At 43.0% G+C, this 26,444-nt stretch overlaps 1 protein-coding gene across 1 annotated transcript in view; it reads right to left on the bottom strand.

The window, feature by feature from the left end:
• Positions 1-3,347: 3,347 nt before the first annotated feature.
• CCDC175 (coiled-coil domain containing 175) overlaps positions 3,348-26,444 on the bottom strand; it is a 42,784-nt gene continuing 19,687 nt past the window's right edge. Inside the window, exons 10-19 of the mRNA XM_088473762.1 lie at positions 25,837-25,947; positions 25,677-25,748; positions 23,138-23,273; positions 19,973-20,104; positions 19,019-19,157; positions 15,172-15,251; positions 12,236-12,388; positions 9,019-9,121; positions 6,039-6,082; positions 3,348-4,438 (exon numbers count right to left, since the gene is read on the bottom strand). Of these exons, the coding sequence (XP_088329888.1) occupies positions 4,289-4,438; positions 6,039-6,082; positions 9,019-9,121; positions 12,236-12,388; positions 15,172-15,251; positions 19,019-19,157; positions 19,973-20,104; positions 23,138-23,273; positions 25,677-25,748; positions 25,837-25,947 (1,120 nt within the window). The 3' untranslated portion in view covers positions 3,348-4,288. The remainder of the gene's footprint in view (positions 4,439-6,038; positions 6,083-9,018; positions 9,122-12,235; positions 12,389-15,171; positions 15,252-19,018; positions 19,158-19,972; positions 20,105-23,137; positions 23,274-25,676; positions 25,749-25,836; positions 25,948-26,444) is intronic.

The following is a 26,444-nucleotide window of genomic DNA, read 5'->3' on the forward strand; positions in this document are numbered from 1 at the left end:
AATTTGAAAAAAAAACCTCCACTGACCTTGCCTGGGGTCTCCCATGGTCTCTGCGGCTCCCGGTGGCCTCCCCTCTCTCTTCTTACTGGAGAGAGGGCTGCTGGGAGTCCCAGGGGCTCCTGGGAGGCTCCAGGGGCTGGTGGGAGGGGCAAAGGCTGCTGGGAGATGTAGTTCTCCCAGCGCCCATTCTGGGGGGCCACACAAACACTGCGGGGGCAGACTGACAGTGGGACATACACAAACACATACACACACACTCATACACACACCACACACCCTGACATACTCACCACTGCTGCTGAAGAGCCGGCTCCCGACGCAGGATGCCGAAGACAGCGCTGCAGGAAGTAAGTAATTAAGGACTAATTAAGCCAATTGGATACTTCCAATTGCTTCATTAGTCCTCGGGGGGGGATGCCGTGGAGGTGTCAGAACAAGTCCCGGTGATTTTAGGAAAAATCACGCTTGCTCAGGAGATGCATGAAAAAAACCTCCTGGTGCGTGTTTTAAAAAAAACACGCACCTAATAGAATAGCAGAAAACCCGCACCTGCAGGAAAAACCTCACAGGTGTGTAATATTTGCTATTCTGGCAGCCTATTGAATATCCCCTTAAGTATTTTCTTCTCCCTTTGGGTCTTCCAACTGCTACTAAACACCAAAACAAATTGGTACGCCACATAGTTTCTGCTACCACCTGTCAAATAGCCGCTGATTGGAACCAACTGGCCCCTCATTCAATTAACGCAATAATTTCTAGGATCTGGTATACCCATCATATGGATTATTAAACTAGTATACTTAATAATTCTTCCAAATCCTTTGACAAGATTTGGGGCCCTTGGCTTGCTTCGCAGAATGCTCCTTTCCCATTCGAGTTAGGTTAAATCGCCTCATCCCTTTAAATGGTTTCCATTGTCTGGGATTTCCTCCTCTTTTTTTTTTCTTCTCTCTTTTTCTGTATCTTCTCTCTCTTCTTTATAATCTGCCACACTGTTTGAGCTCCCTCCATTCTTTGCTCCTCTTTACTATCCATAAAATTGGTCATGGTATTGTAATCTATACTCTGATTACTATTGACTGTGTTATATTTCTGTTTATTATGCTGTGTCCCTAAGTCACTGTGACCTCTCAATAAAATTTATGTTAAAAAAAAAAAAACAATGAACAACTCTTTAGGTAATATATATTGTAGGGGTTCAGTATATTATAGCTTTGGTCAAAATGTCAATGAGAATTTTAACATGGTCATTATGTTGACATTTAGCATGCCAACACTGATGCAATGTCAACAATGTTGAAATGTCAGCAATGTATTATTCTTATGAATCTATCCCCAACCCTTACATTAACCCTAATACTAACCCTAACAGTAATGCTAATAGTAACCCTAGCAGTAATGCTAACCCTAATAGTAACCCTAACAGTAATGCTAATAGTAACCCTAGCAGTAATGCTAATCCTAATAGTAATGCTAACCCTAATAGTAATCCTAACAGTAATGCTAATAGTAACCCTAACAGTAATGCTAATCCTAATAGTAATCCTAACAGTAATGCTAATAGTAACCCTAGCAGTAATGCTAATCCTAACAGTAATGCTAATAGTAACCCTAGCAGTAATGCTAATCCTAATAGTAATGCTAACAGTAACCCTAGCAGTAATGCTAATCCTAACAGTAATGCTAATAGTAACCCTAGCAGTAATGCTAATCCTAATAGTAATGCTAATAGTAACCCTAGCAGTAATGCTAATCCTAATAGTAATGCTAACCCTAATAGTAACCCTAACAGTAATGCTAACCCTAATAGTAATCCTAACAGTAATGCTAACCCTAATAGTAATCCTAACAGTAATGCTAACCCTAATAGTAACCCAAGCAGTAATGCTAATCCTAATAGAAACCCTAACAGTTATGCTAACCATAATAGTAATGCTAACCCTAATACTAACCATAAAGTTAAACATAACTCTAAGCCTAATGCAAATGCTGACAATGTCAACAATTTTCAGCTGTCGACATCATTACTGCTGCTATTAATGTCGACATTGACACTGTGGACTTGGTGACTGCATAGCGTACTGTAGCTGTACACACTGAGATTGCACTTGCATGTTCAAAATCTTCATTTTCGTTTTTACTATAATTCTTTATTTTGGTCACAGAAGCAACACTATAATACAATAATTATTGCAAAACCGTCTATCTTCATTTATTTGGAAAACAGGTCACATACAACCATCATGTTCACTTTCTGATATTATAAAGTCCTTGTTAATCGCAGATTAATATAGTGGTCCTGTAAATCTAGAGGGTTATGTAATAGGTTCCGAGCTGAAGGAACCACTGAGATTTCGGCAAGTTTGCTATTAAATTTCAAGCGGCAATCAGCTCATAAGGCTGGTTTTGCGTTATATCAGATTGCCTCTTAAAAGTTACTGGTGAACTCGCCATAATCACACTGGTTCCTTCATCTTGGCATCTTTTACATAACCCCTCTACTCTCCTACCAACCACAACAGCAGCCACAAAACTAAGGGGACTATAGAAAATGTGGAGGTAGAAGAGGCATTCACTATTAAATTATTAATGGGTTAAAGGAAATATATAATGGTGCTGCAATAGTTAGGATATAGGACCTGATTCAGACCTGCTCACAAGCGGCCACTCGCTCGTACGCGGCTGATGTCGTCAGACCGCGCATGTGTATGATTCATTCTGCGCGTGCGCAAACTACTCCAAACGATCAGAATCCGCTCGCTCGCCCAGCAAAGACAGCCCAGTGTAATGAGTGACAGGAGAGGCTGTTTGTGGGTGGTAACAGGGGCAGGACACTAATAACGGGGGAGTTGAGGTGCGAGTGTTTCAACGCTGTTTCAGAGGCGTGCATAATTAACAGCCAGCGTCATAGTACACGTCACCTGCCTGTTTTTTACACTGAAGTCCTCGCGGTGCTTGTGGTAAGGTAAGACAACCGCAAGCCCTTCCGATGGTCCTCGATGTACCAGTGTTTTGATACATTTCCAGGAGATGAGGTGCGCTAGTGGGCGTCTCTACATACACTAATGGGCATCTATAGTCACAAAGTGATTGCTCGCCAACACAAAGTGGACGTGCTTATGCCTTTCCGAGCGAGCGCCTGCCATGCCGTCACTTAGCCGAATTTGCATACGCTGGGTGTGAGTGATCGCATCTAGCGAGCGGCTCTGAATGAGCTCCATAGTCAGTAAATTATAACATGAATATAAAATGATAATGCTTACAAAAATGTAATTAAACAAAATAACATTAGATATTACATAAATAAATACAATCAACTCAATTAATTTGATAATTTCTTTAGCAGGTGAATAAATAAATAAATATTTGCACTAATTGTATAGTGCAACGTGCTTCAAAGGCCAGTTGCAAATACTGTATTTAGGAACAATTTACAGTTTGCCTTTCTGATTAGAAGCTGTAATATTACACACAAGATCTAATACTTCAGAATACATTGCATACTGTACGTTGGGAACTCAATGTAACTCTAAATCTGCTTCTCTTGCATAATTTAGAGACCACCAGCCATGACCAGATGACAAGCTGGTTACTGTTAGGTTTAACCTGTATCCTAGTCTGGGAATAAACCTTTACGTGGCTCTTTATCTGGTTGGGGCTGGTGAGAGAGGAGGATTTTAAATTGGACTGAGTTACTAGCATTTGCAATGTACATTGAAGATTTGTTTAAGATCTCATGTGCAATATCGCAATTCCTAATTGGGGAAGAGTTTTGTAATTTGGAGTACATTCCTAAATATTTACAACTGATTGATGAAACGCGTTGCTCTCTGCATAAATTCTCAACTACATTTACTGATTGTATGTTTTCCTTTTTATGAATTGTTTAATGGTAATTCATTTAAGTTAAAAGGTTTTTTTAAGCTTTTTCGCTTCTATAGCTGAGTTATAATTAACTTGAATGTATCCTAACTATTGCAACTTAATTTTATCTGTACTTCTGTATTGCTATTGTTGGCGGGGTTAGCAATTCAAATCTATGCGGCGTAGCTGCTCATAGATAGCACTGTTAATGATCTGATTGCTGTGTAGACTAGTTTACTATTTAAATTTTTTTTAAAATGTAAGCGCTTTGTTTTCTGGTTTTTGGTGCAAGCTCACGAATGCTGGTTCTGCTAACAAACTGTGTACAGAACATAAGTACAGTTTATTATAGTTTCCTCCTTTAGGTTTAGTTACCATGATCATTTCAGTTGGTATAGTAAATAACTTGGCTACACTGATTGACTTATTCCTGTTTTGCTAAAAGAGAAGTCAATCCAATGAATTTATTCAGCAGTATATTGCTCAATTGCCCAACCTTCTCCTCTCTCTGATGAATTTTTTTTAAAAGTTCGATAATGGAATCCAAAATCTCCTGGTCTCGGTCAAAAAAATCCTAAAATAGACAAAAGGTATTCTTATATTATTAGTGATCTAATTTCCACATGATACTGTTAGGGAAATCAGTTGATGCGATATAGGTGAAAAGTTAAGACAAGCATTGAATAAAATTTATAAATCCCCATTTGTGAGTTCTCAAAATAATTACGTGTCAGCTGCAGATTTATTTAACAATACATGCTATCAAAAGACATTGTGGGATATCGGAGAGCCTTTATAGTCTTATAATGCAATATCAAAAAAGTTAATTTTATTAGTAAAAGATACGCCAGCATTTAGCCATACCTGTATTACACAGAGTACCAACTGCATGGTACATTTAAAGGAATGGGTATGAAATACCACCGGCCGCATGGCCGGCGGTTTGATTCCCGTCAGCGGCAGCCCGACAAGAGCAGAGTCAGAAGCAGCGGAAGCCCGACAGCGCTAACCTAACCCCCCTAACCCTCCTTAGGGGTGCCTAACCCTAACTTCCCCCCCAAGTGCCTAACCCTAACCACCCCCTTCCCCGCTGCCTAAACCTAAGTCCCCCCCAGGGGTGCCTAACCCTTCCACCCCCTAGCCTAACCCTCCCGGGGGGGTGCCTAACCCTAAATCCCCCCCGGGAGCCCTAAACCTAACTCTCCCCCCGGCGGCTGTCCGCTCGCGGCGCCCGGCATCACTACGATCGTGATGCCGGGCGCCGGTCTCCCGGCGTCAGGGAAAAGCGGGCGTCTACATCTAGACGCTGGGCATTTCACCCTTGCTGGGATATGACAGTCGGGAAGCCGGCTGCGGGTATTTAGGCAGTCGGCTTCCCGATTGCTTCCCCATTTAAATGCACTATTTGCAACACGTGACACCTTACTCTATAAATGTATGCGTGTTTGTGTAAGGCCGGGTACACATCAGGACAATATCAGGACGATTTGCAGTATTGAAACGACAAACCGTCTACACCGTTTAGTGTGTACCCACAATTGCGCGCTCCCGCAGGTCACATACGAGATCTTTTGTTTGGTCGCTCTGCACGGCCAATCAGATGATATTGTATGTTGGGCTGTGCAGTTTAATGAAGGACGGAACAAGGTGTCGTTCATTAAATCATGTAGTGTGTACGGCCGATCTATGATGGTCAGGGGCGAAGGGAAATCGCCTTGACCGTCTGCACGACTGGCCGCCATTCTGATGAGTGTCCAGCCATAATCTATGCGCACTATATGGCAATTTCAAACAGGTTTCTGTGTTCCTTACATATCTTGAACTTTGGAAATGAGCTCCATAGTTTTTATTGACCGATATGGCGAATTGGACTGACTTATCATCCAGATCGTCTAGTGTGTGTGTGCACTATACATGCTCCTGTATGACGACATCGGGGACGTTCCATCGGCCGCGCATGAAAGACAGATGGAGTGACCCAGCTGCTGATGCCAGGAGGGTGACTGGTGCACAGTGTTTTGGGTAGTTGGACACCGGATTGTGCAGTTTATACCCTCCGGCCAAAATATCGTACCATCGGGAGTTGCACTGGCAGGTCGGGTAATGTGTACCCAGCCTTAGAAAGGAACAGGGGTTGGACACTTTTTGGAAATAGTAGTAAAAATAATACTTACACTGCAAACAAAGTTATCTTCTTTCCAAGCCTCACGCAAATGATCTGAAAAGACAAACCCCATATATATATATATATATATATATATATATATATATATATAACCATATATATATATATATATATCACTCAGTAAGGAAACAATGTTTAGGTTACATTTACAGCTCTCCCCCTGCAACACAATTGGGTCATTGTTTTATGATGCATAGTTTACAATTTGACACTAGTTTATAACAATAACCAAATACTTTCCATCATTCTTCTCTTACGGGTAATCATTACCTTTGATATCCAAAATTGTTCCCTGTATGTATGAAAAACATTTTTGTTTGAAGCTGTATGGTATTCGCTCACTGGGCTTTAGTATACTGGTCCTGACTGCAGTCCCCATTGAAAATAGGGACTGCACGCTGCAGCAGTCCTTTACCCCACACAAGGGATATCTATGAAGAGTCCTGCCTAATGCTCTTCTTAAATAGACATGATATTTGGTGGGTGTATATTTGCCTAATAAACGAGCCCCGTTATCTCTCAAATGTGTGTATTGGGATGTGAAGTGATTTAACTGTTTCAACTTTATGTAACTAATGTGCTGGAGAACAGAAGGATGAAGGCTGTAAATAGATCTACCTCGTTTATTAACCCTTCACTGCTAGCTCACGCTTATTCCAGGGAGAGAAGAAACCTCACCAATCACTTAGCAACCAGTGAGTATTTATTTTCTCCACCGACGTGCAAGCATGTCAGAGGAAGGACTAGGGAGGAAATAATGCCTTCAGCCCCTCCATCCCACCTTCTACAAAAACGGGGTGTTCCCTCTTTCTACCACCTGGAAGGTATAGAACCACTACTCTACTGAAGGGGTGTGGATAAAAAGTTATACACTGTTTAGATAGAGGGCTGTATTGCCTGCCTAATGTGGTGTTGATCTTTTGACTGTCTGGAGTATACTGTAGTTACTAAAGTATGGGTTTTTAGAAGTGGAGATGTTGCCCATAGCAACCAGTAAGATTCTATTTAACATTTATCTAGCATCTTCTAAAAGATAATAGCTAAAATGTGATTGATTGCTACGGGCAACATTTCCACCTCTAAAAAACACACTTTAGTAAATATAACCCCAGACAGTCAAAAGATCAACACCAGTTAGACAGGCAATAAGTCAACAAGGTCAAAAGGTCAACTGTTAAATGGTCGACATGTGCTAAGGTCAACAGAGTCGAATGGTCGGCAAACAAATGGTTGACACAAAAAGGTTGACCTTTTAAAACATATTTTAACCCTAGTCCTCACCCTAACCTTCCCCTTAGTGCCTAACTCTAACCCCTCCTTGGTGCTTAACCCTAACCGTTCCCTTTTGCAGCCTAACCCTCACCCAAGTGTCTAACCATACACTTAACCCTAGAAGTCATGAAAAACCATGCATCAACCTTTTCTATATTGACAATTCGTGTGTCAACCTATTGACAATTTGACCCTGTTGCATGTCAATCATCTGGGGTCGACCTTTTGACTGTCTATCTTAGACACTGTAGATCTTCCATCTCTGTAACCATCAGAAGATAAGAAAGTGCCTAGGGATGTATGAGGCTGTAAAACTACATACAAAGTACATTAATGTGATGGTTAGTGGCTATTTCCAAACTTTTATTCAGTAGAGCATGATTTATTTATTTTGTTCTGCTATTTTGTCGCTGTCTTGAGTTTCAAATAAAACCAATGGGATTTTTGGAAAAGTACAAAGTCTTCTCAATAAAACCAATGTATAAGTTGTGGGAGTTCGGCACAGAAAAAATTAGAGATATGGTAAGAACTTACCCTTGATATCTCTCTTTCTTCGAAGTCCAAAGGGTCCAGCGACCTTGGGGTATAGGTATGGAACCAAATCCATGCACCACGCAGTTAAAGCTTTTAGCTCCCAGGATGCACTGGGTCCACTCTCCCTATAACCCCGCCCCAATGCCAGAGGCACCTCAGTTTTAAGTTGGTGCCTGGCCGGAGTCGGGTCACCGTTCTCGCAGGGGGCTGATTGGAATGTGAGCAACAAAAAATAAATAAAAGCCTCAGCAGGGAAGGGGTACATTCATGTCATAAAATGCCCATCAGAACGTAGCACACCGCCACAGCTGCTACATTTGCACTATACAATAGTAATAATCATTTTGAACTGTTTCGACCATTATTAAATTTGCATTTGCAGAGACACCTGCTTGTTATTTTTTACCCAGGGGGTTAATCCAAACTCTCCACCACCCACATGAGCACACACGTGATACACCTCATACATCTATCCTATTCCCGAGCTGTGCACCGTTTCCTCAGTTCTGCTACATTTCCCAGAGGCGATGGAAGCATTTACCTCCGGACGCCAGCTGTCAGGGGCACAGATAAATCCTTCTATAACCGCTGCCTGTGTCCAGCTGATCACTGCAATGGAGCAGACAGTGGGTATAACTGGATCTATCTGTGGGGTCCGGACAGCCACTGCCATCTATTTCGCCCCCAGGTGCCAGGTATGAACTTACACCCCTGCTTGGAGCTGATGAGTCACCCAGGATTTGCCGTACCAAGAGTGGCTGTTTGGCGTGACCAAAGCCACAGTGAATGAGGACACATCTTTAGGGTAGGGTAATCATTCTGAGTGACAATAGATACAAATTATGTTGTACAATATCATACAGCAGTGGTTCTCAACCTCAGCCCTCACGTTTTCCCAACATGTCGTGTTTTAAGGATGTCTGTCTGTTGATGCAGGTGGGATAATTACTGACCCAGCAACACAGAGGTGTTAGTGGTAACTGAGGACTGGAGTTGAAGTTGAGAATGTTATGTATTTAAACAAAAAAATATATACAGTATATAGTAGCTACTGTAGTTATACATTTCTGGGAAAGGCTACACCAGCTGACAACATTTTTTTTATCCCTTGTTTTAAATTTCATAATGATAAAATATTGAAAATAATAATTTATTGATTATACCAATGAGAGACAGCAGGTTTCCCTCCAAGCATTGGGTTGCTGATAAGTGCTTCTGTGCTTCGCTTCTGCTATCAATAATATCTTCTTTACATTGTGCATTTCGCTGTTAATGAATAACACAAAACTGTATATTTAGAAAATACAAACCATGTACAATAGTAAGATATCTTACATTTTGAAACACAATTAATCCATTTATTTATTTTTTTAGTAAAATCACTAAAGTTTTAATTTAACAAACCTGTCTGGGCCAATTTTCAAAATAGTCTTGGGGGTAAATTGGCCCATAGCAACCAATCAGGTTCTACTTAACAGTTAACTAGCACCTTCTAGAAGATAATAGCTAGAATCTGATTGGCTGCTATGGGCAACATCTCCACTTCTAAAAACTCTCACTTTAGTAAATTTACCCCTTGAAATCAGACATTCAGAACAGGGGTGGTTTGTAAATAAAGGGGTGCAGCCTCAGGCAGATCAGTGGTGTGCCCTAATTTATTGTTGGGTAGGAAAGGAACCACGGTACAAATCATACACATAAAGGATCTACATTTGCACAAGACATTTTATTTAGAGAGCTTATAAAGACATTTAAGAAAAATACATTTAGTCCATAGGCAAACGCAGGGTCGGGGTTCTCGTTGCCTGGGAACCCCCCTCCCCAGCCCACACCATGACCACAATAATATAATAGAATGTTACTAGTGCTGCATGTTCTTCTCAGTATCGCAAATAAAATAATTAGTACCACCTGTGGCGCCTTTAACATGTATCATCCATTAATAAATACACCTGTGCACTAACTAGGACATATGGAGAACATGCACTGTTAGGGGTGCAGTGCTATAGACCAGCAATAGGGTTAATTATTAATACTGTATAATAATACACTATCCAGTGCATAAGGAGATCAATATATACATATAAGTCCAGGGTTCTTCCGTTGCTCCCCCAGACTCCTGGGGGTATACTTATAAAAGTGAGAGTTTTTAGAAGTAGAGATGTTGCCCATAGCAATCAATCAGAGACAAGCTATTATCTTTAAGAAGGTGCTAGTTAAATGTTAAGTAGAATCTGATTGGTTGCTATGGGCAACATCTCCACTTCTAAAACTCACACTTTAGTAAATATACCCCCTGTTCTGCTCCAATGCTCTGGAATGGAGCTTACATCATGGTAAAATGCTTGGGGAATGTGATTTTTCATGCTGACCATGTGACTTGTTTACATCATAAACAACCTTTGTGATGTCACTCAGCTTTGGTAGAACGGTCACCATTTTGTAGAGAACTGTCAGTTACCAACTGTATCTGCTGATATGACATGTCACAATATAAGGTATGCTTATTTTCAGCTAAATGTTATATATGAGAACAATGATAGATAGATAGATAGATAGATAGATAGATAGATAGATAGATAGATAGATAGATAGATAGATAGATAGATAGATACATAGATAGATACATAGATAGATACATAGATAGATACATAGATACAGCAATGGCAAAATACACAGAGAATGTGATTTTTCATGCTGACCATGTGACTTGTTTACATCATAAATAGCCTTTGTGATGTCACTCAGCTTTGGTAGAAAGGTCACCATTTTGTAGAGACCTGTCAGTTACCAACTGTAACTGCTGGTATGACATGTCACAATATAAGGTATGCTTATTTTAACCTAAATGTTATATATTGAAATAATGTTAGACAGATCGATCGATCGCAATGGTGAAATGAAGGTAGGGGTCCAAATGTAAAAGGCTGAGAGTTTAGAAAATATGAAAGTTTAGCAACAAACTCTCACACTTTTTAAACTCGGCCAACGTAATAGAGTCTGAGAACATGAAAACTCGCATGTTTTTAGACAAAAAAACCTCTGACAATTTAAACTCTCATCCAGATGTTTTCCCATTCTGAACTTAAAACTCGACTAATGTGAGAATTTATTGCTCAACGCTCACATTTTCTAATCTCTCACCCTATTACATTTGGCTCAAGATGTAATTTATAACCTTAATAGATTGATCATGTGACTTGCTATAGAACTGTCAGTTATCAGCTGTATCTGATAATATGTCTACTGACCTTGTAATGTAAGCTTATTTTAACCTAAAAGATAGATATACTATATATATAGATTATAAATAGATATATAGCAATGGAAATATGCATGGAGGAGGTGATTTTTCACATCAGTATACTGACCATGTGACTTGTTACATCATAAACAGCTTTTGTGATGTCACTCAGCTTTGGTAGAAAGGTCACACGGGCCTGGGCATGAAAGTGTACAAGGGCCTATACTGAGAAGGGGAGTAGTTGTAACCAGTGCTGTGTGGGCGTGACCAGAGCCAGGTGGGTGTGTACACCCCATACACTATCAGCCCCACTGTCTCCCTAAATACATAAACATACAAAAAATATATAATTTTGTGACAAAAACTATATTGATACTTATAATTTATGGCTGACTATGTGACCATCTAGGCAGCTGGTTGTCATCATGCTGATGATGGGGCTATTTTTATGTGGAGGCCTGGAGCTGTAGCTCCATCCGCCCCATTGTTAATCTGGCCCTGGCGCCGAGTTTAAAACCCGCACACTGACGGCGGCTTGATCTATTCCAGCGTGTTTGCTGCACTTTTTATAGATACAAAAAAACATGTATACCCCCCAAGCTATAACCAGCCCTATCTCTGACTTGGCACGATGGCGGGGAGACCCCATATTACAATTCTCCTGACTACAGTGCCACCAGCCTAGGCTGCCAAAGACTAGTGCTGGTAGCAGCAAATGGGGGGAGACCCTAGAGTCTTTGTCCAATTGAATTTTGCTGATATCAGTCTGGGTTTGCAGTGCTATCGTTGAACACATTCGCCAGCTAGAGACACCTCTTATTGTTGCGTGATTTTTTTTTTTAGGAGTTTTTTTTGGGGCTACTTTAATAACTGCCATCTATTACATCAGGCGATTTGTACATTAAACACTGGAATAAAAATTGGGATGGCAATTCACGGCAATGCATTTTTTAACAGGTTTTTGGACGATTTTGTAGATTCGCACTCCATTACATATAGCGATTTGCGACTCGCTGGGAACCCACGCTTTTGTAAAATCGGATTTAGCAACATCCCACCCTGTGTCTTTGTCAGTAAACACAAAATAGCAAATTAGGAGAACAAATTTCCTAATTAATGAGAAATGCGTTACTTACCAGTTTTAGTCTGCAGTTCTCCATGACGACAAGCTCAAGTTTTCTGTTTGTTTCATAAATGTCTTTATCAATCAGCTTTATAGTTTCAAGATCATTCTGCAGTTTCTGAAATGCTGAATTCCTAAGTGCTTTCAAAGACACCTTCTTGGTCTCCTGTGGAAGATATTGTAGGCAACTATAGTCATGCTCTGCAAAATGTGACCAATGAGAAATGCCCTTTCAGGAAACCTGTTTTGTGCTTGCCATATAATTAATAGCCAAAGAATTGCTTCACGGAGCGATGTCATTTGTATACACAAAAGTGATTGGGGCTGTTGCACAGTAAGAAGCTGTGAGATAATGGTAATCAGGACTGCCATCAGAAATGATGGGGCCTGGTACTGACAAAACAGGCAGGGCCCCCCTCTCCGGGGGATGGGGGCACAGGGCTGGGAAGGCTGGCTGGACTATGGGGGCACAGGGCTAGGAAGGCTGGCTGGACTAGGGGGGGCACAGGGCTGTGAAGGCTGGCTGGACTAGGGGGGGCACAGGGCTGGGAAGGCTGGCTGGACTAGGGGGGCACAGGGCTGGGAAGGCTGGCTGGACTAGGGGGGGCACATGGCTGTGAAGTCTGGCTGGACTGGGGGGGGGCACAGGGCTGGGAAGGCTGGCTGGACTAGGGAAGAGCACAGGGCAGGGAAGAAAATCTGGACTATAGGGGAGCACAGGACTGGGAAGGCTGGCTGGACTGGGGGGGCACAGGGCTGGGAAGGTTGGCTGGACTAGGGGGGGGAACAGGGCTGGGAAGGCTGGCTGGACTAGGGGGGGCACAGGGCTGGGAAGGTTGGCTGGACTAGGGGGGGAACAGGGCTGGGAAGGTTGGCTGGACTGGGGGGGCACAGGGCTGGGAAGGTTGGCTGGACTAGAGGGGGCACAGGGCTGGGAAGGCTGGCTGGACTAGGGGGGGCAAAGGGCTGGGAAGGCTGGCTGGACTAGGGGGGGGAAAGGGCTGGGAAGGCTGGCTGGACTTGGGGGGGCACAGGGCTGGGAAGGCTGGCTGGATTATGGGGGGCACAGGGATGAGAAGGCTGGCTGGATTAGGGGGGGCACAGGGCTGAGAAGGCTGATTGGACTAGGGGGGCACAGGGCAGGGAAGAATGGCTGGAGTAGAGGGGGAAAAGGAAAGGCAAGGATGGCTGGACTGGGAAGAGTGCGCAGGGAAGACTGGTTTGCTGGACTGGGGGTGAAGCTCAGGGAAGGCTAGCTGGACTATAAAGTGGGTACAGGGAAGGGTCAGTACGCTTTCCAGTCACTGGCAGTCAGTCAGGCATGGAGAAAACTGGGCATGGATGTCAGCGTTGTGACCGTCTGGAGTGTCCTAAGGATGCTCCAGGCAGCACTGGTGCAGAGATTCTGGCAGCAGGGTAAAGTTACAGGCACCCTGCTAGCCAGATGCAGGAGCTGTGCTCTGTGTGGCCGCACCGCTTGCACAACCCTAGTTACGATCCTGGTGCACAGTACTTTTATTGGGGTAAGGTGTACCGTCTGATATTCCACTTAAAACTAATAGTGAAGTAAAACAGGTGTAAAGTGAAGAAATTGTAAGTGTTCTGGACTCTTGGTGGTTTTTATGCGCGCCAATTTGCACAGCCTTAATAGTGGTGTTAATCACAGCTGCTTTGCTGGCCTGTGCAGGGTATATTAACGCCTTTAACGCTGAGCCTATTTGGCACTTTTTGGGCTGGTCACATTCCAAGATCAACGTCAATCTAGCTAAAATGGCCCCAAAACTGCTTTTTTTAATTGAAACCAGTGGCGGCTCCTACCTTTAGACTTAAGTGGAGCAGTAATTGCCTAGCTACTGCTAGTTGCACAGAGTACACCACATACACATAACCAGCAACGGCTCCTGCCCTCTTACCTGAGGAAGGCTGCCGCTGCTGCTGTCTGGTCTGGCCGGCCGGGTTCCATAGATCTGGCAGGCGCCGTGTCTGGTGCATGAGAGGTCAGTGGCACAGCGCATGTGCATAACACTGGCTTCTGAGGGCTGCATTGACTGCAGCTCCAAGAAGCTGTGTAGGGCTGCCCGAAAGGCAGAGCAGCGGCTTCCACTGCTGATCGCAGCCAGTACTGCAGGTCCCAGTGGGAGGAGACACCTCTCCCTGGGGCTGCCTGTCCTGTGCGTGACTGGCAGGTGGCACTTCCAATGAGATGCCACCTCCAGTCACAGTGTAGCCAGTGCGGTCACGCTGCACTGGAACACTGAAGTGTCTGATTTTACTGGAGGGGGGCTGCAGCCCCTATGTAAAATCCGCCACTGCACGTAACCGACTTTAAATCCCCTTAAGCTATAGCACAGAGTTATAATAACTAACAGAACACTTTAACTCAACATTTCCAATACATTTCTGAGATTGTGCGCCTCAATCGCTAATGCTCCTCTGTGCATACACACCGTGGGACATATGCGCTGTGTGACTTTTTAGTGAATTAGACGCATGTGCAGTTGATAAAAGTTATTCTGAAAATTATAATTTTATTAATTTTTTGTGTTTGAACAAAAAAGCATCCATATGCATAGGACATAACATTTTGAAAAATAGACCGCCTACCACATGATCACCCGTGTTTATTGATGCCAGGACAGGGGAGATCTGGACATTAGAAATAATAAATAATAAATACATAATAAATGAGTGGAAGTGAGAGCATGAACCCCAGCGAAACGCGTAGGTTGCTAGCTATTGTAATTCATAGGAGATTGTTTGGTTTCTTTGTTTTGTACTCTGTATTCATAACTGAATGTATAAAAGTAAGAAGGGTAGCACCGGACATGATACCAGGCTCTACTTTGTGGTGATAGAGGCAAGGATAATCATGGATGTACTGAATGGGGAAAACTACACAATATTGATACAATGTATATTATGTATGATTAGAAACGTGTAAAACATTACCTTTATGTTGGAGTTGGCTTCAATGTCCTTATTGATTGCATTGATGGATACCTCCAGAGATCTCTGTTTGCGTTTCAGCTCTATATAGGAAAATAAGATATTTCCGGCATCACTGACTAAATAACTATTGCATGCTGTTCAAATATGACTGAATAACAGTTACCAAAATCCTTAGCCAGATACTGGCTGATCAGAGGATGCAAACTCCAGGAAAGGAGGGACAAGAACAGGGCAGGTGGATTTAGGTACCATAGATTAATCACAGTTTGTCATTAAGGCAGCACTATTTTCGACCACCATATCTATGATTACGTACACAACATCCATAAAATGTGGCCTATTGCTGTCTCTCAAACTGATTGGAACTAGGCAATGTCATGTTGTTAATCTGTAAGTATGCCCTGCAAGTCTTGTGGGCAGACTCGGACTGGTCTAGTGGGGGGCCGGGTAATTCCCTGGTAGGCCCCACAGCCTTAAGGTCCTGCCCCTTTCCATGTAAGGCTGGGCTTTGTGTGCTACGATGGGGTAGGGGGTCAGGCTGTGTCAGAACACAGGGGCCCCACTGGTGAACTGTTTAATTGGTGGCAGCTGAAGAACCAGCTGCCAGCGCAAGAGCTGTTGATGCCCAAGTACTCCCTCACCTCCCTGCCTGAGTCTCCAAGTCCCCGTCCTCTCCTGTACTCTACCCTGTCTTAGGGATGAACATCGATGGACGATGTTTAATTTTTATTTTTTTATAGTAGTATTTTTACCATTCGATGGTGACATTCCGATGTTTGTGTCCTGTGTATTAGATCCTTCTGAGAAAGCAATAATTTAAATAAATAAAATATTTGGGACGGTGCTGCTCCCCTATCTTTAATCAATATGGAGCAATGAATGCTGCCAGAAGTTGTATGACAGGCTTCTATATTACCAGGAAACAACCAAAGGGCCTGATTCAGGGGTACACACTATTGCGTCTTTATTCTAATGCCACGGTCAATGTTTTCTGTACTGAGACACCCACTGGCTGCGGCGCTAATCCACCGCTGTGCGTATAAATAAGTAGTATTGGCCGCACCATCAGAGAATGCACCAGCAGGAGGCGCAGAAGCTCCATCTGAACATGGCCGTCTGTATCAGCGCAATTGCGAATTAAGGTGCAGCCGCTGACCGTGACACGCCTGCGTCTAACTAGCCACACCCTTGTTACCACCCATAAACGCCAACTGAAATTGCCTTTCTCTGCGTCCAAATTCGTTCAGTGTCGTCCGCTTGCATGCAGCATTGACATTGCGTTCACCTCTGAATAAGGCCCAAAATGAGGTGTCCTCTTCCATAAAATAAATTAACACACACCGCGCTGGTATACAATAGAAATGGATAATAAATAAATAAATTTATTAGTTCTCAAGAATATGGTAAAAATAGGGATAATATATCTGAAGAAATCAAACAAACATATATCAACAATAAAAATACATGATCAGCAATAAATATATATAAATATGGATAAAAATAAAAAATAAAGAATGTAATATAAAGAATTATAAAGGAAAACCAAGCATAAATAATGGAATATGGTAATGACTAGCTGGTGTGGAATAATGATAATAATTGTGCTGGGTTGAAATCGCAAAATGATAGTTCCTATATGGAAAGTTCCAAATGAAGAGATAAAAAGGCGTTTTGACACATTTGCTAGTTAATGAATAAATCTTGTAATGTTGTCACCGCTTAACCTGCAAACAATGTATCCGTATAAAGCCACAACGATGAACACTCTGAGGCTTGTGTAGCACAACAGTTTAGTAACTTTTTGGAATAATGGATGTGTTATCCCGTCGGGCACACGTTGATAGAAAGAAGTAAAGTACTGACCGGTCTCTAGGTTTTAAAACAGCAAGGTGGGGATAGCGTGATTCTCTCACCGGCTGTGCTGTAGCAGTACTGGCAGGTCAGGATATACTCGAGATCACACAGCTTCAAAGATGCAGTACCATGGCTCTATGTCTGGCTGCACGGTAAGGTTACCTGTCAGAGACCAGGACTAGAGGGGAGCTGAGAGGAGTTCCGGATGTGTGAATAGGCGCGGCCGCGACTTAGATATTCTCCTCGCACCGGAATCGAGGACTGCAGATGCTGGTGATTCTTGCAGGAGCGGGTACAAGACAGGACACTTGAGGCAGGTAGAGACAGCTGCGAGGAGAATATCTAGGCTTTATACCTTACCGTGCAGCCGGACAGAGAGCCATGGTACTGCATCTTTGAAGCTGTGTGATCTCGAGTATATCCTGACCTGTCAGTACTGCTACAGCACAGCCGGTGAGAGAATCACGCTATCCCCACCTTGCTGTTTTAAAACCTAGAGACCGGTCAGTACTTTACCTCTTTCTATCAACGTGTGCCCGACGGGATAACACATCCATTAAAACATCCATTATTCCAAAAAGTTACTAAACTGTTGTGCTACACAAGCCTCAGAGTGTTCATCGTTGTGGCTTTATACGGATACATTGTTTGCAGGTTAAGCGGTGACAACATTACAAAATTTGTTCATTAACTAGCAAGTGTGTCAAAACGCCTTTTTATCTCTTCATTTGGAACTTTCCATATAGGAACTATCATTTTGTGATTTCAACCCAGCACAATTATTATCATCAATCCACACCAGCTAGTCATTACCATATTCCATTATTTATGCTTGGTTTTCCTTTATAATTCTTTATATTAGATTCTTTATTTTTTATTTTTATCCATATTTATATATATTTATTGCTGATCATGTATTTTTATTGTTGATATATGTTTGTTTGATTTCTTCAGATATATTATCCCTATTTTTACCATATTCTTGAGAACTAATAAATTCATTTATTTATTATCCATTTCTATTGTATACCAGCGCGGTGTGTGTTAATTTATTTTGTTGTAGTGCTTGCGGGGTTGCAATTGTTCCCCATTTTCATACCGCTGCAGGTATCTTTAGACTCAGTTACCAGTGTGATATATAAGCGCTAGGATATCTTCTCTGTCCTCTTCCATAAAGTCTAGCATGGCGGAGCCAGGACATTGATATAGAGCCGTAACTAGACTTTTTGGTGCCCTGTGCCATAAAGAGCATTGGCGCCCCCCCATTTTTCAAATAGGGACATACCGCACACAAGAAGGGAATGACCTCATGGGGAAGGGCCAGGGAAGAGATAGGGGAGGCCAGGAGATGCTGGGGATGAAATAAGAGGAAGCTACAAGTGAGAATGATAATAAACTGAAATGACAGGCCTGAACAGCGCCCCTTGTCCTGCGGTGCCCTGTGTCACGGCACAGGCAGCACTACCCTAGTTACGGCACTGCATTAATATCTATTACTTAGAGAGGAGAGGGAAGTTGCAAAAAATCCCCAAACAGCCTTTGATATAGCAACTTCTGAAACAATTATTAAAAGGCAAATCACATGTTTGAAGACTTTATACACCGGCCTAGTAGAATAATGCAGAACGTATGCCCTTCCGGGAAGAGTGGCTACATTTTATATTTATTTATTAATGATTGGCTGTTATCAGACTAAACAATCATTGATCATAGGTTTACGCTATGTCTATATTACTAATACAGACACTCAACATTATTCTAATATGTTAGGGGGACATGCATGACTGGTACATGGGTAACTGTGCCAAAAAAGTGCTGTACTTCCTAGTAACCCAATCAGACATTAATTTTCATTTTGTAATATGAGCCAGAAAAATAACAGGAATAAATGTATTGGTTCCTAGTGGTATCATCAATTTTGTTTTCCTTTTGCATTGATACTTGAGCACCTGCTTTCCCAAATATTTGCGCACCTCCCATTAGGCTCCCTTACCGCCAGCTTTCGCTTTCAGGTCTTCAAACTTCAAATGCTCCTTGTTATAAGTGTCCTCCGCCTCATTCATTATGGGAATGTTAGTGGATAGTTTTTGTTGCTCAAAATTAAGAATTTCAGTTGACATTTTAACTTTATCCTTAAATAAATATAAAAAAAATAATAGTAAATGGATGGGTCAAAATGTGAAAAATTTTTGAACATTACTTTAAATAACTGATACAATTTCCAGAAATATACAGACAATCATGTTTTCCTTGGCTATTCCCATCCAAGATTAATAATGACCTAAACTTCTCCCATATTTTAAAGTAAAAGACCAGGGGGTTATGTAGTAGGTTACGATTTTATGGAAGTAACGGGATTTCAGCTAAATTTAAAGCGACAATCAGTTATAAATTAAAAATCAAAACCTAATACATAACCCCACAAGAGTGGGAAATGATCAAGCAGTGATTTTGGCATGATGTTGGGTGATTTTGAAGTTGCCGGATAAATTAAGGCCATAGAAAGTTTTCTATCACTGTAATAAGTAGCGACTGAAAAAACGTCCTATCACTGATAATAATCTAGCACATTGGACCCGTCAAGCTGAGGGGTCTCTCACCTCCGCCCTATACTTACCACTGACTTGCCACATCTCGCCCCTTACTGTGGTTAGGCTGTCCCTTCACTGTGTCCCCCACACTGGGTGTCGTTGTGGGAGGGGGGCCCACGTCGGCTCCTATGCGCACGGCAGAGAAGGGACAGTCCATTGCGGATTACTATTTATATTTAGAAGTCAAAATATATATTTTTTTTCAATACCATGCTGAATTAATGCTGAGTGCTCTGGTTTGTAACGTTCTGTGTTTCGATAGCCAAAAGTCAGAAAGGATATTTTTATCACAGCTGTGAAAGTACATTTATTTAGACACTCAGAACAGAACATTATGTCTAGTTTATTAATCTTACCTCCAGCATTTTTATCTGTTCCTTAAGACTTTGTACTTGATTAGAATATTCTTGACTTGCTTTTCGCTGTTCTTCATTTATGCTGCAGATCTCTTTGTTCCATTTCTCAGTTTCTCTCTGGAGACGTCTGCCCTGGAAAGAGAGGAAAACGAGTTAGTAAAACTAGTTTTACATAATTATATATACGCATTAAGGGTTCTGTACTTATGGCACGCTATTTTTCTCTGTGACTACCATCTACGCATAGCCAGCTATCTATATGTAAATCCAGTATAGTCACAAGCAAAATATAGTATGGAGACTTTACAGTCAACCTACATACTGCCTGGGGCTTTGGCTCCTGATGAAAGAGAAATCAGATAAGGGATCTTAGGAGTTGAAGCTGAGGTCACTGTACAACCAGGAAAAACTCAGCATTATGGATGTTATATACATGTAATATTCCTGCCGCTTGTAAAGTGTTATTTAATCGAAATAGCAGAGTATGGCCCTAATTCTGAGTATCACGCAAAAGCGCACACAGCGTCATCGATTGGTGGTCGCCCGTCTGCGAGTTTACGCGAATGCCCTACAAACTCCTTCACTTGTGTTCATGCTTGCGGCTGAATATGCAAGGGCTGAGACGCCCACTTTTAGCGCCCCTGCACGCTGTAATACTGGTTGGTGCACTTTATATGCCACCATTGGTTGCACCATTGAAATGTGCACCAGCGCTATGGCAGGTGCAGTTTCTCCGTCTGACTATGGCCTCCTACGCTTGCAGCTATAAGGAAGAGAACGCAGCCGCTTGCACTGACACGCCCGCGACACTCCCATAACTCCATGCCCACTGAATGTACTATTTTTGCGTCCACTACTAGCCACCTCCCAGTCACCACTCAGGAACGTCCATCAATTTTCCGGCATCGGAATCAATGTACTATTTTTGCGTGCACTACTAGCCACCTCCCAGTCACCACTCAGGAACGTCCATCAATTTTCCGCCATCGGAATCAATCGCAACAACACCTTTGTCCGTGCACTCTGTGTAACACATGCGCTGTAGGGGTTTTCAGAAATGTTCGTGCATGCACTGTTGCAAAAAATTACTCAACTACGTTAACATCGGTATTGCGTGCGGATTGTGTGCACCTCAGAATAGGGCCTTATGTGTCTGAGTGACTAGTTCCAAGCAGATCATCCATTAGGCAAGCTAGACTCCCGTCTACATATTAGTGGCATCGAGGGCCCCGGATTACTCTAACTTGCTTTTGTGTGGGTTTTTCCTGAAAGTTAAGTTGGAGAATGAGGCCCAAACTTGTATCTTGTAAACTTGTATCTTGCCAAGGGCTTCAAGGGGTGTTAATCAGGCACTGGTTCGTTGCAAATTGATAGGATGAAATGGATGTACACTTAGTGGCTACTTTATTAAGTACGCCTGCTCGCTTCCATTGATGTGGCAGCAACTCAATGCATAAAAGCATGCATAAATGGTCAAGAGGTTCAGTTGTTGTTCAGGTCAAGCACCAGAAAAGAGAAGAAAGGTCATCTAAGGGGCTTTGACCAAGGAATGATTGTTGGTGCTAGAAGGGGTGGTTTGAGTATCTCATAAACTGCTGATCTCTTGGGATATTTGAGAGGAGTCTCTCCAGTTTAAAAGGAATGGTGCACAAAATAAATCCAGTGAGTGACAGTTTTGTAGGTGAAAACACCTTGTTAATGAGAGAAGAAGAGAATAACCAGACTGGTTCAAGCTAATAGCAGCAGCAAAGCCCCCTTCCTTCCCCTGTCACACTCTGTATAGTGACGTGCGGTCAATGGCTGGGGAGGCACACATGTATAAAAACACATTTTGTATATCAAAACTCTGGAGTATGACAGGGAGTGTGATAGGGGAGGGAGTATGACAGGGGAGGCCTCCCCTGCCCACCCTGACTGCACGTCCCTGTGTAACACCTTAAATTCTCTGAATGTGGACTCTCTGTTTAAGAAACACCAGACATATATGGAGCACTGTAAGCTCAGGTCCTAACTCACCATATCTTTAAGTAAACAGCGTTAAGTAGCTGCAGCACATTACTTCATAGTCAGCGCTGTCTGACTATAGTCACTCACAGGCTTCAGCTACTGTCATACTCCTTTTATACCCTTTTTACACTGGCGAAATAACCAGAGTTATTTTGCTGTGCCAACCTGGGTGGCGACTCAGTGTAAAAGGGGCCAGGGTTGGATTTCCGGGTTGAGTGACCCAGTAATCAAACCCAGATAGCGAGGAAGGTTGACCACGGTAATGACCCTTGTAGACCTGCAGTGTGAACGGGTGACCCGGGTTCCATTCACAGCAAAGGAAGATGTGGATCCCCGGTGCTTGGAGATGATGACATCTCCAAGTGCCGGCAGGAGATAACCACTGCACCCGTGCCGACCCGGAGAGTTGGGAACAGGATGCCGGCACTTGGGACCCTGGCGGTCAAAATCCCTATGCTGGCAGCCTGACAGGGTTAGGATAACGACAGCTGTCGGTCAGTATCCTAACCCTCCTCCCCTCCCTACCCCTAACCCTCCTTTCCCGCTGCTTAAACCTGACCCTCCCCCCTAGTGCCTAAACTTAACATCCCCCCTAGTGCCTAACCCTACCCCTCCCCACTTAGAGCCTAAACCTAACCTCCCCCCAGTGCCTAAACTTAACATCTCCCCTATTGCCTAACCCTCCCCCCTAGCGCCTAACCCTAACCTTCCCCCCTCAGTCCCTAAACCTAACCCTCCCCCTAATGCCTATTCCTAGCCTCTAACCCTAACACCCCCCCTTAACCCGAGTACTTACCATGGGAATGCCGGCGACGGGATTGTGACAGATGTTGGGATTTCGGTGTTTGCATTCTAAGTGCCGGCATCCTGACTGTCGGTATTATGACTACATCTCGACCCGGTGCTAACCCCAGTTGAAGCAGCGGTCTGAAAGGGGTCTGTTTCAGGTCTGACCTGTGTTGAAACCGTGTTCCAAATCACGGGTCAGACCCGAGAGTTTGTTGTAAAGGGGGTATCACTAAACTAGGGATTAGAGAGGTATTTTCATGATTTAGGATATCCAAGGGGCTGCACTAAACAGGAATGACAACTATCAGTCTCACTATTGATAAACAATTAGGTTATCAGTCATAACAGATATATTCCCCTTAGTCTCACCTTTTCTGTTAAGGAAATTTGATTCTTTTGTCCGTTTTCCATTCTTTTCTTCTGTTCTTTCATGAAGTCTTCCTCAGCCAGTTTCCAAAGCTCCATTTCCTTTGTCACTTCATCTTTTTGAATTTGAATAGTAATTCTGTATTGAAATGCAGAATAAATAAACACACAAAGCAATTGATCAAAAATCGAAAGAGATACATTAAACGAAAGTATTGCTTATCTGGGAAGCAATGGGACTGCTGCAGAGCCAGTACTACGCCTTGCATGAATTGGAACGGCTCATGCCCTGAGTACAAACACAAGCTCCGCCCATGCAGAACCACACACATTTCGCACACATAAAACCTTACACCCAGTGGAGCAGAAGGGGAGTTTGAAGGGCTATCCTCATGTAGGCAAAGTCAAGTGAGGGCATGTTCATGCAACAGCAGCGGATCCAGACCAGCAGTCATGCACATATGCGCATATCCGGAAGCGTATAGTACACACTGATGATGACTTGTTGCAAACTAGGCACATATGCTGCCAATGCAAATGCAGATGCATCTCTAGATGTGTATCGTTTTGAATATGTGCAGGATATACGATGCAAACACTTTTCTTTTGAGTAATTTACCCATTTTGCTACCAACTCTGCTTTAGCTCCAATTAATATTTTTTGCTGCATAAAACAGAGGCTTAATTATTACTTACTAAGCAAGCGTTTGTAACGATTCCTGGAGGGAATCGACTTCAATGAGTGCAGAGCGGAGGATTGGGTAAGGAGATAGGTTGGGGGTACCCCTTGTAAACTGGAGATAATATCAACAGAGGTTGTGAATAGGAGAGTCCAGCTACAGCCTTGATGGCTGGAACACTTGGCTAGTGGCGGCTGTTTTGCCTTGAGGGCTGGTGAGGTGTTGCAGCCTTGAGGGCTGGTAAGCCTTGGCGAGAGGCAGCCTCTGGGCTGTATAATTACATGCGGCTTTGGCCGTGTAGCAGCCTTGAGGGCTGATAAGCATTTGCGAGAGGCAGCCTCTGGGCTGTGTAGCAGATACGGCTTTGGCCGTGTAGGAGCCTTAAGGGATGGTAAGCCTTGGCGAGAGGAAGCCTCTGGACTGTAAAATTAGATGCATCTCTGGCAGTCTTGAGGGCTGGTAATTGATGAGCTGGAATACGGCTTGTGCCGCCGGATTGACACAAGTAGCAGTCACTAGTTTGTGCACACAAGGTGCAAAGGTGCGGCTCTTGCCGCCGGGTTGACACCAGTGGTAGTACACTCATTTGTGTACACGCGGTGCAGAAGTGCAGCTTGTGCCGCCGGGTTGACACAAGAAGCAGTCGTAAGTTTGTGCACACAAGGTGCAATGGTACGGTTCGTGCCGCCAGTTGACACAAGCAGTAGCTCCCTGGATAACTGAAAGTAGGATGCTGAGGTGTGGCCCGTGCCGCCTTGATGACACAAACAGCACGTAAGACTTTGCCGCCTAGATGACACAAGCGGCTGGAGACTGGAATGCGGACCGTGCAGCCTGGATGATACAAAACGGCAAGAATCAAAACAAAGCAGACTAGGACACTGGATGCTCGACTGGACACAGGAGACCACAGCTGAACCGGAAACACGAAGAATGCTATCACCGGCACCTGAGCAGCACACCAGCAAGGTAGAAGAAGGAAGACGAATCAATCCCGTCCCAGCAGAGATTATGTCAGCCAGATGGGAGAACCTATAAGATGACAGCGTGGTGTCTTTGTCTCCCAGCAACCGGCCTGAGAGAATCTCCATCTACCAAGAGGTGACTGCAACTTGTGACAGCGTTGTATTGGTTTACATGACAAAGTCAATCCATAAATGTGCACCCATCGTCTACGCGCAGTGAAGGCCGACACTTGGACCAAAGAAAATTTCTTCGTAATACAGCTTATCAAATCCTTAGGATCCACTGACATCATACCACCAAGAACCAGTTCCTCGGTAATGTCATTGATTACTATCAGGCTACAACATGGCTTCCTGTCCTTGGCTCTCCTTGGTCAGGATAATTTCTTACTTTTATCATATGGGATGTTAATTCAGTAAGAAAACAATAAGTGGACAATGTCTAACATAGCGGGGTCATTTTTTTGTGGCATAAAACCCACTTTTCACTTATTAGCTTAAAAAGTGGAAGTGACATAAAAATGTAGATAATATATTATAAAATATGGATTAGAAAGAATAACAATGCTAAGAACAAGATAATGTAAATTGCCAATTCTTCTGATTTACAGACTATATACTAGTTAGGTTTTCCCTTTAAAGCGTTTGAACTGTGTAAAGTGGCAACTAGAACTTTTGCATCTTAGTGATTGAAAAGCAAAACTAAGGGGTAAATTTACTAAAGTGAGCTTTTATAAGTGGATATGTTACCTCTAGCAACCAATTAGATTCTACTTATCATTTAACTAGCACCTTCTAGAAGATAATAGCTAGAATCTGATTGGTTGTTATGGGCAACATCTCCACTTCTAAAAACTCTCACTTTAGTAAATTCCCCTCCAATTATTTATAACAAACCTTTTTTGAGATTCATTAGCAAGATCTGCCTTGTGCTCTTCCACATGAGTGGCCATCTGCTGTGTAGAGATTCTGGGGACACACAATGACGCAGACATGGAAAATCATTGTAGGTCATGTCACGAATACAGAAAACTATTGTTGTGCTCTTGTCACTTACCGCATACTTTCTAGCACGTTTTCAGCCTCAAGCTTCATTTCTTTCACCTCCATAGTTATCTTTCCAAAAAGTTCCTGTTTCTCATCCAGGATAGCTCTAGATTTATCAAGCCTTTTGAAAAAAATATGAATATATTGAGTAGCTTGGTAGTAGAGTAGGGATGGCCATCGTCCATTGATGATTCTAAGCCATCCACTGTCTATGGTCGATGTAGAATACTTTTACCAGCAATGGTGGAGAACCAGATGGTTTCCCGCCATCTATGTTAGCCGTGGGCCTGATGTTGTTGGGTTTTTTTTGCCATTGAAGGGTCTATATATTATGTTAATTATCGAGGTCCGAACGAGCTGCCTTCCCAAATGGTTTCACTGATCTTTTTGAAGCAGTTAAACTTAGCACTGTCTGACTCTGCATTGCTAGTGCTCCTGTGTGAACTAAAGTTTATGCAGGCGCACAAAACCCCCGGGGTCCGGCGAAAGCAGCCCCACAGGGGCAGAGGGATTCGAAAGCATCAACCCGGGACTCCTTCCCAAAGGGAAAAAGTGGGGTGAGCACCATGTGCGGTAGCAAATGTCATCTGAAGATGGCGAATGCTCCTGCAGTCAAGC

This window comes from Taudactylus pleione, unplaced genomic scaffold (genome assembly GCF_031769625.1).
Source record: "Taudactylus pleione unplaced genomic scaffold, aTauple2 ptg000139l, whole genome shotgun sequence".
Classification (NCBI taxonomy): Eukaryota; Metazoa; Chordata; class Amphibia; order Anura; family Myobatrachidae; genus Taudactylus; species Taudactylus pleione.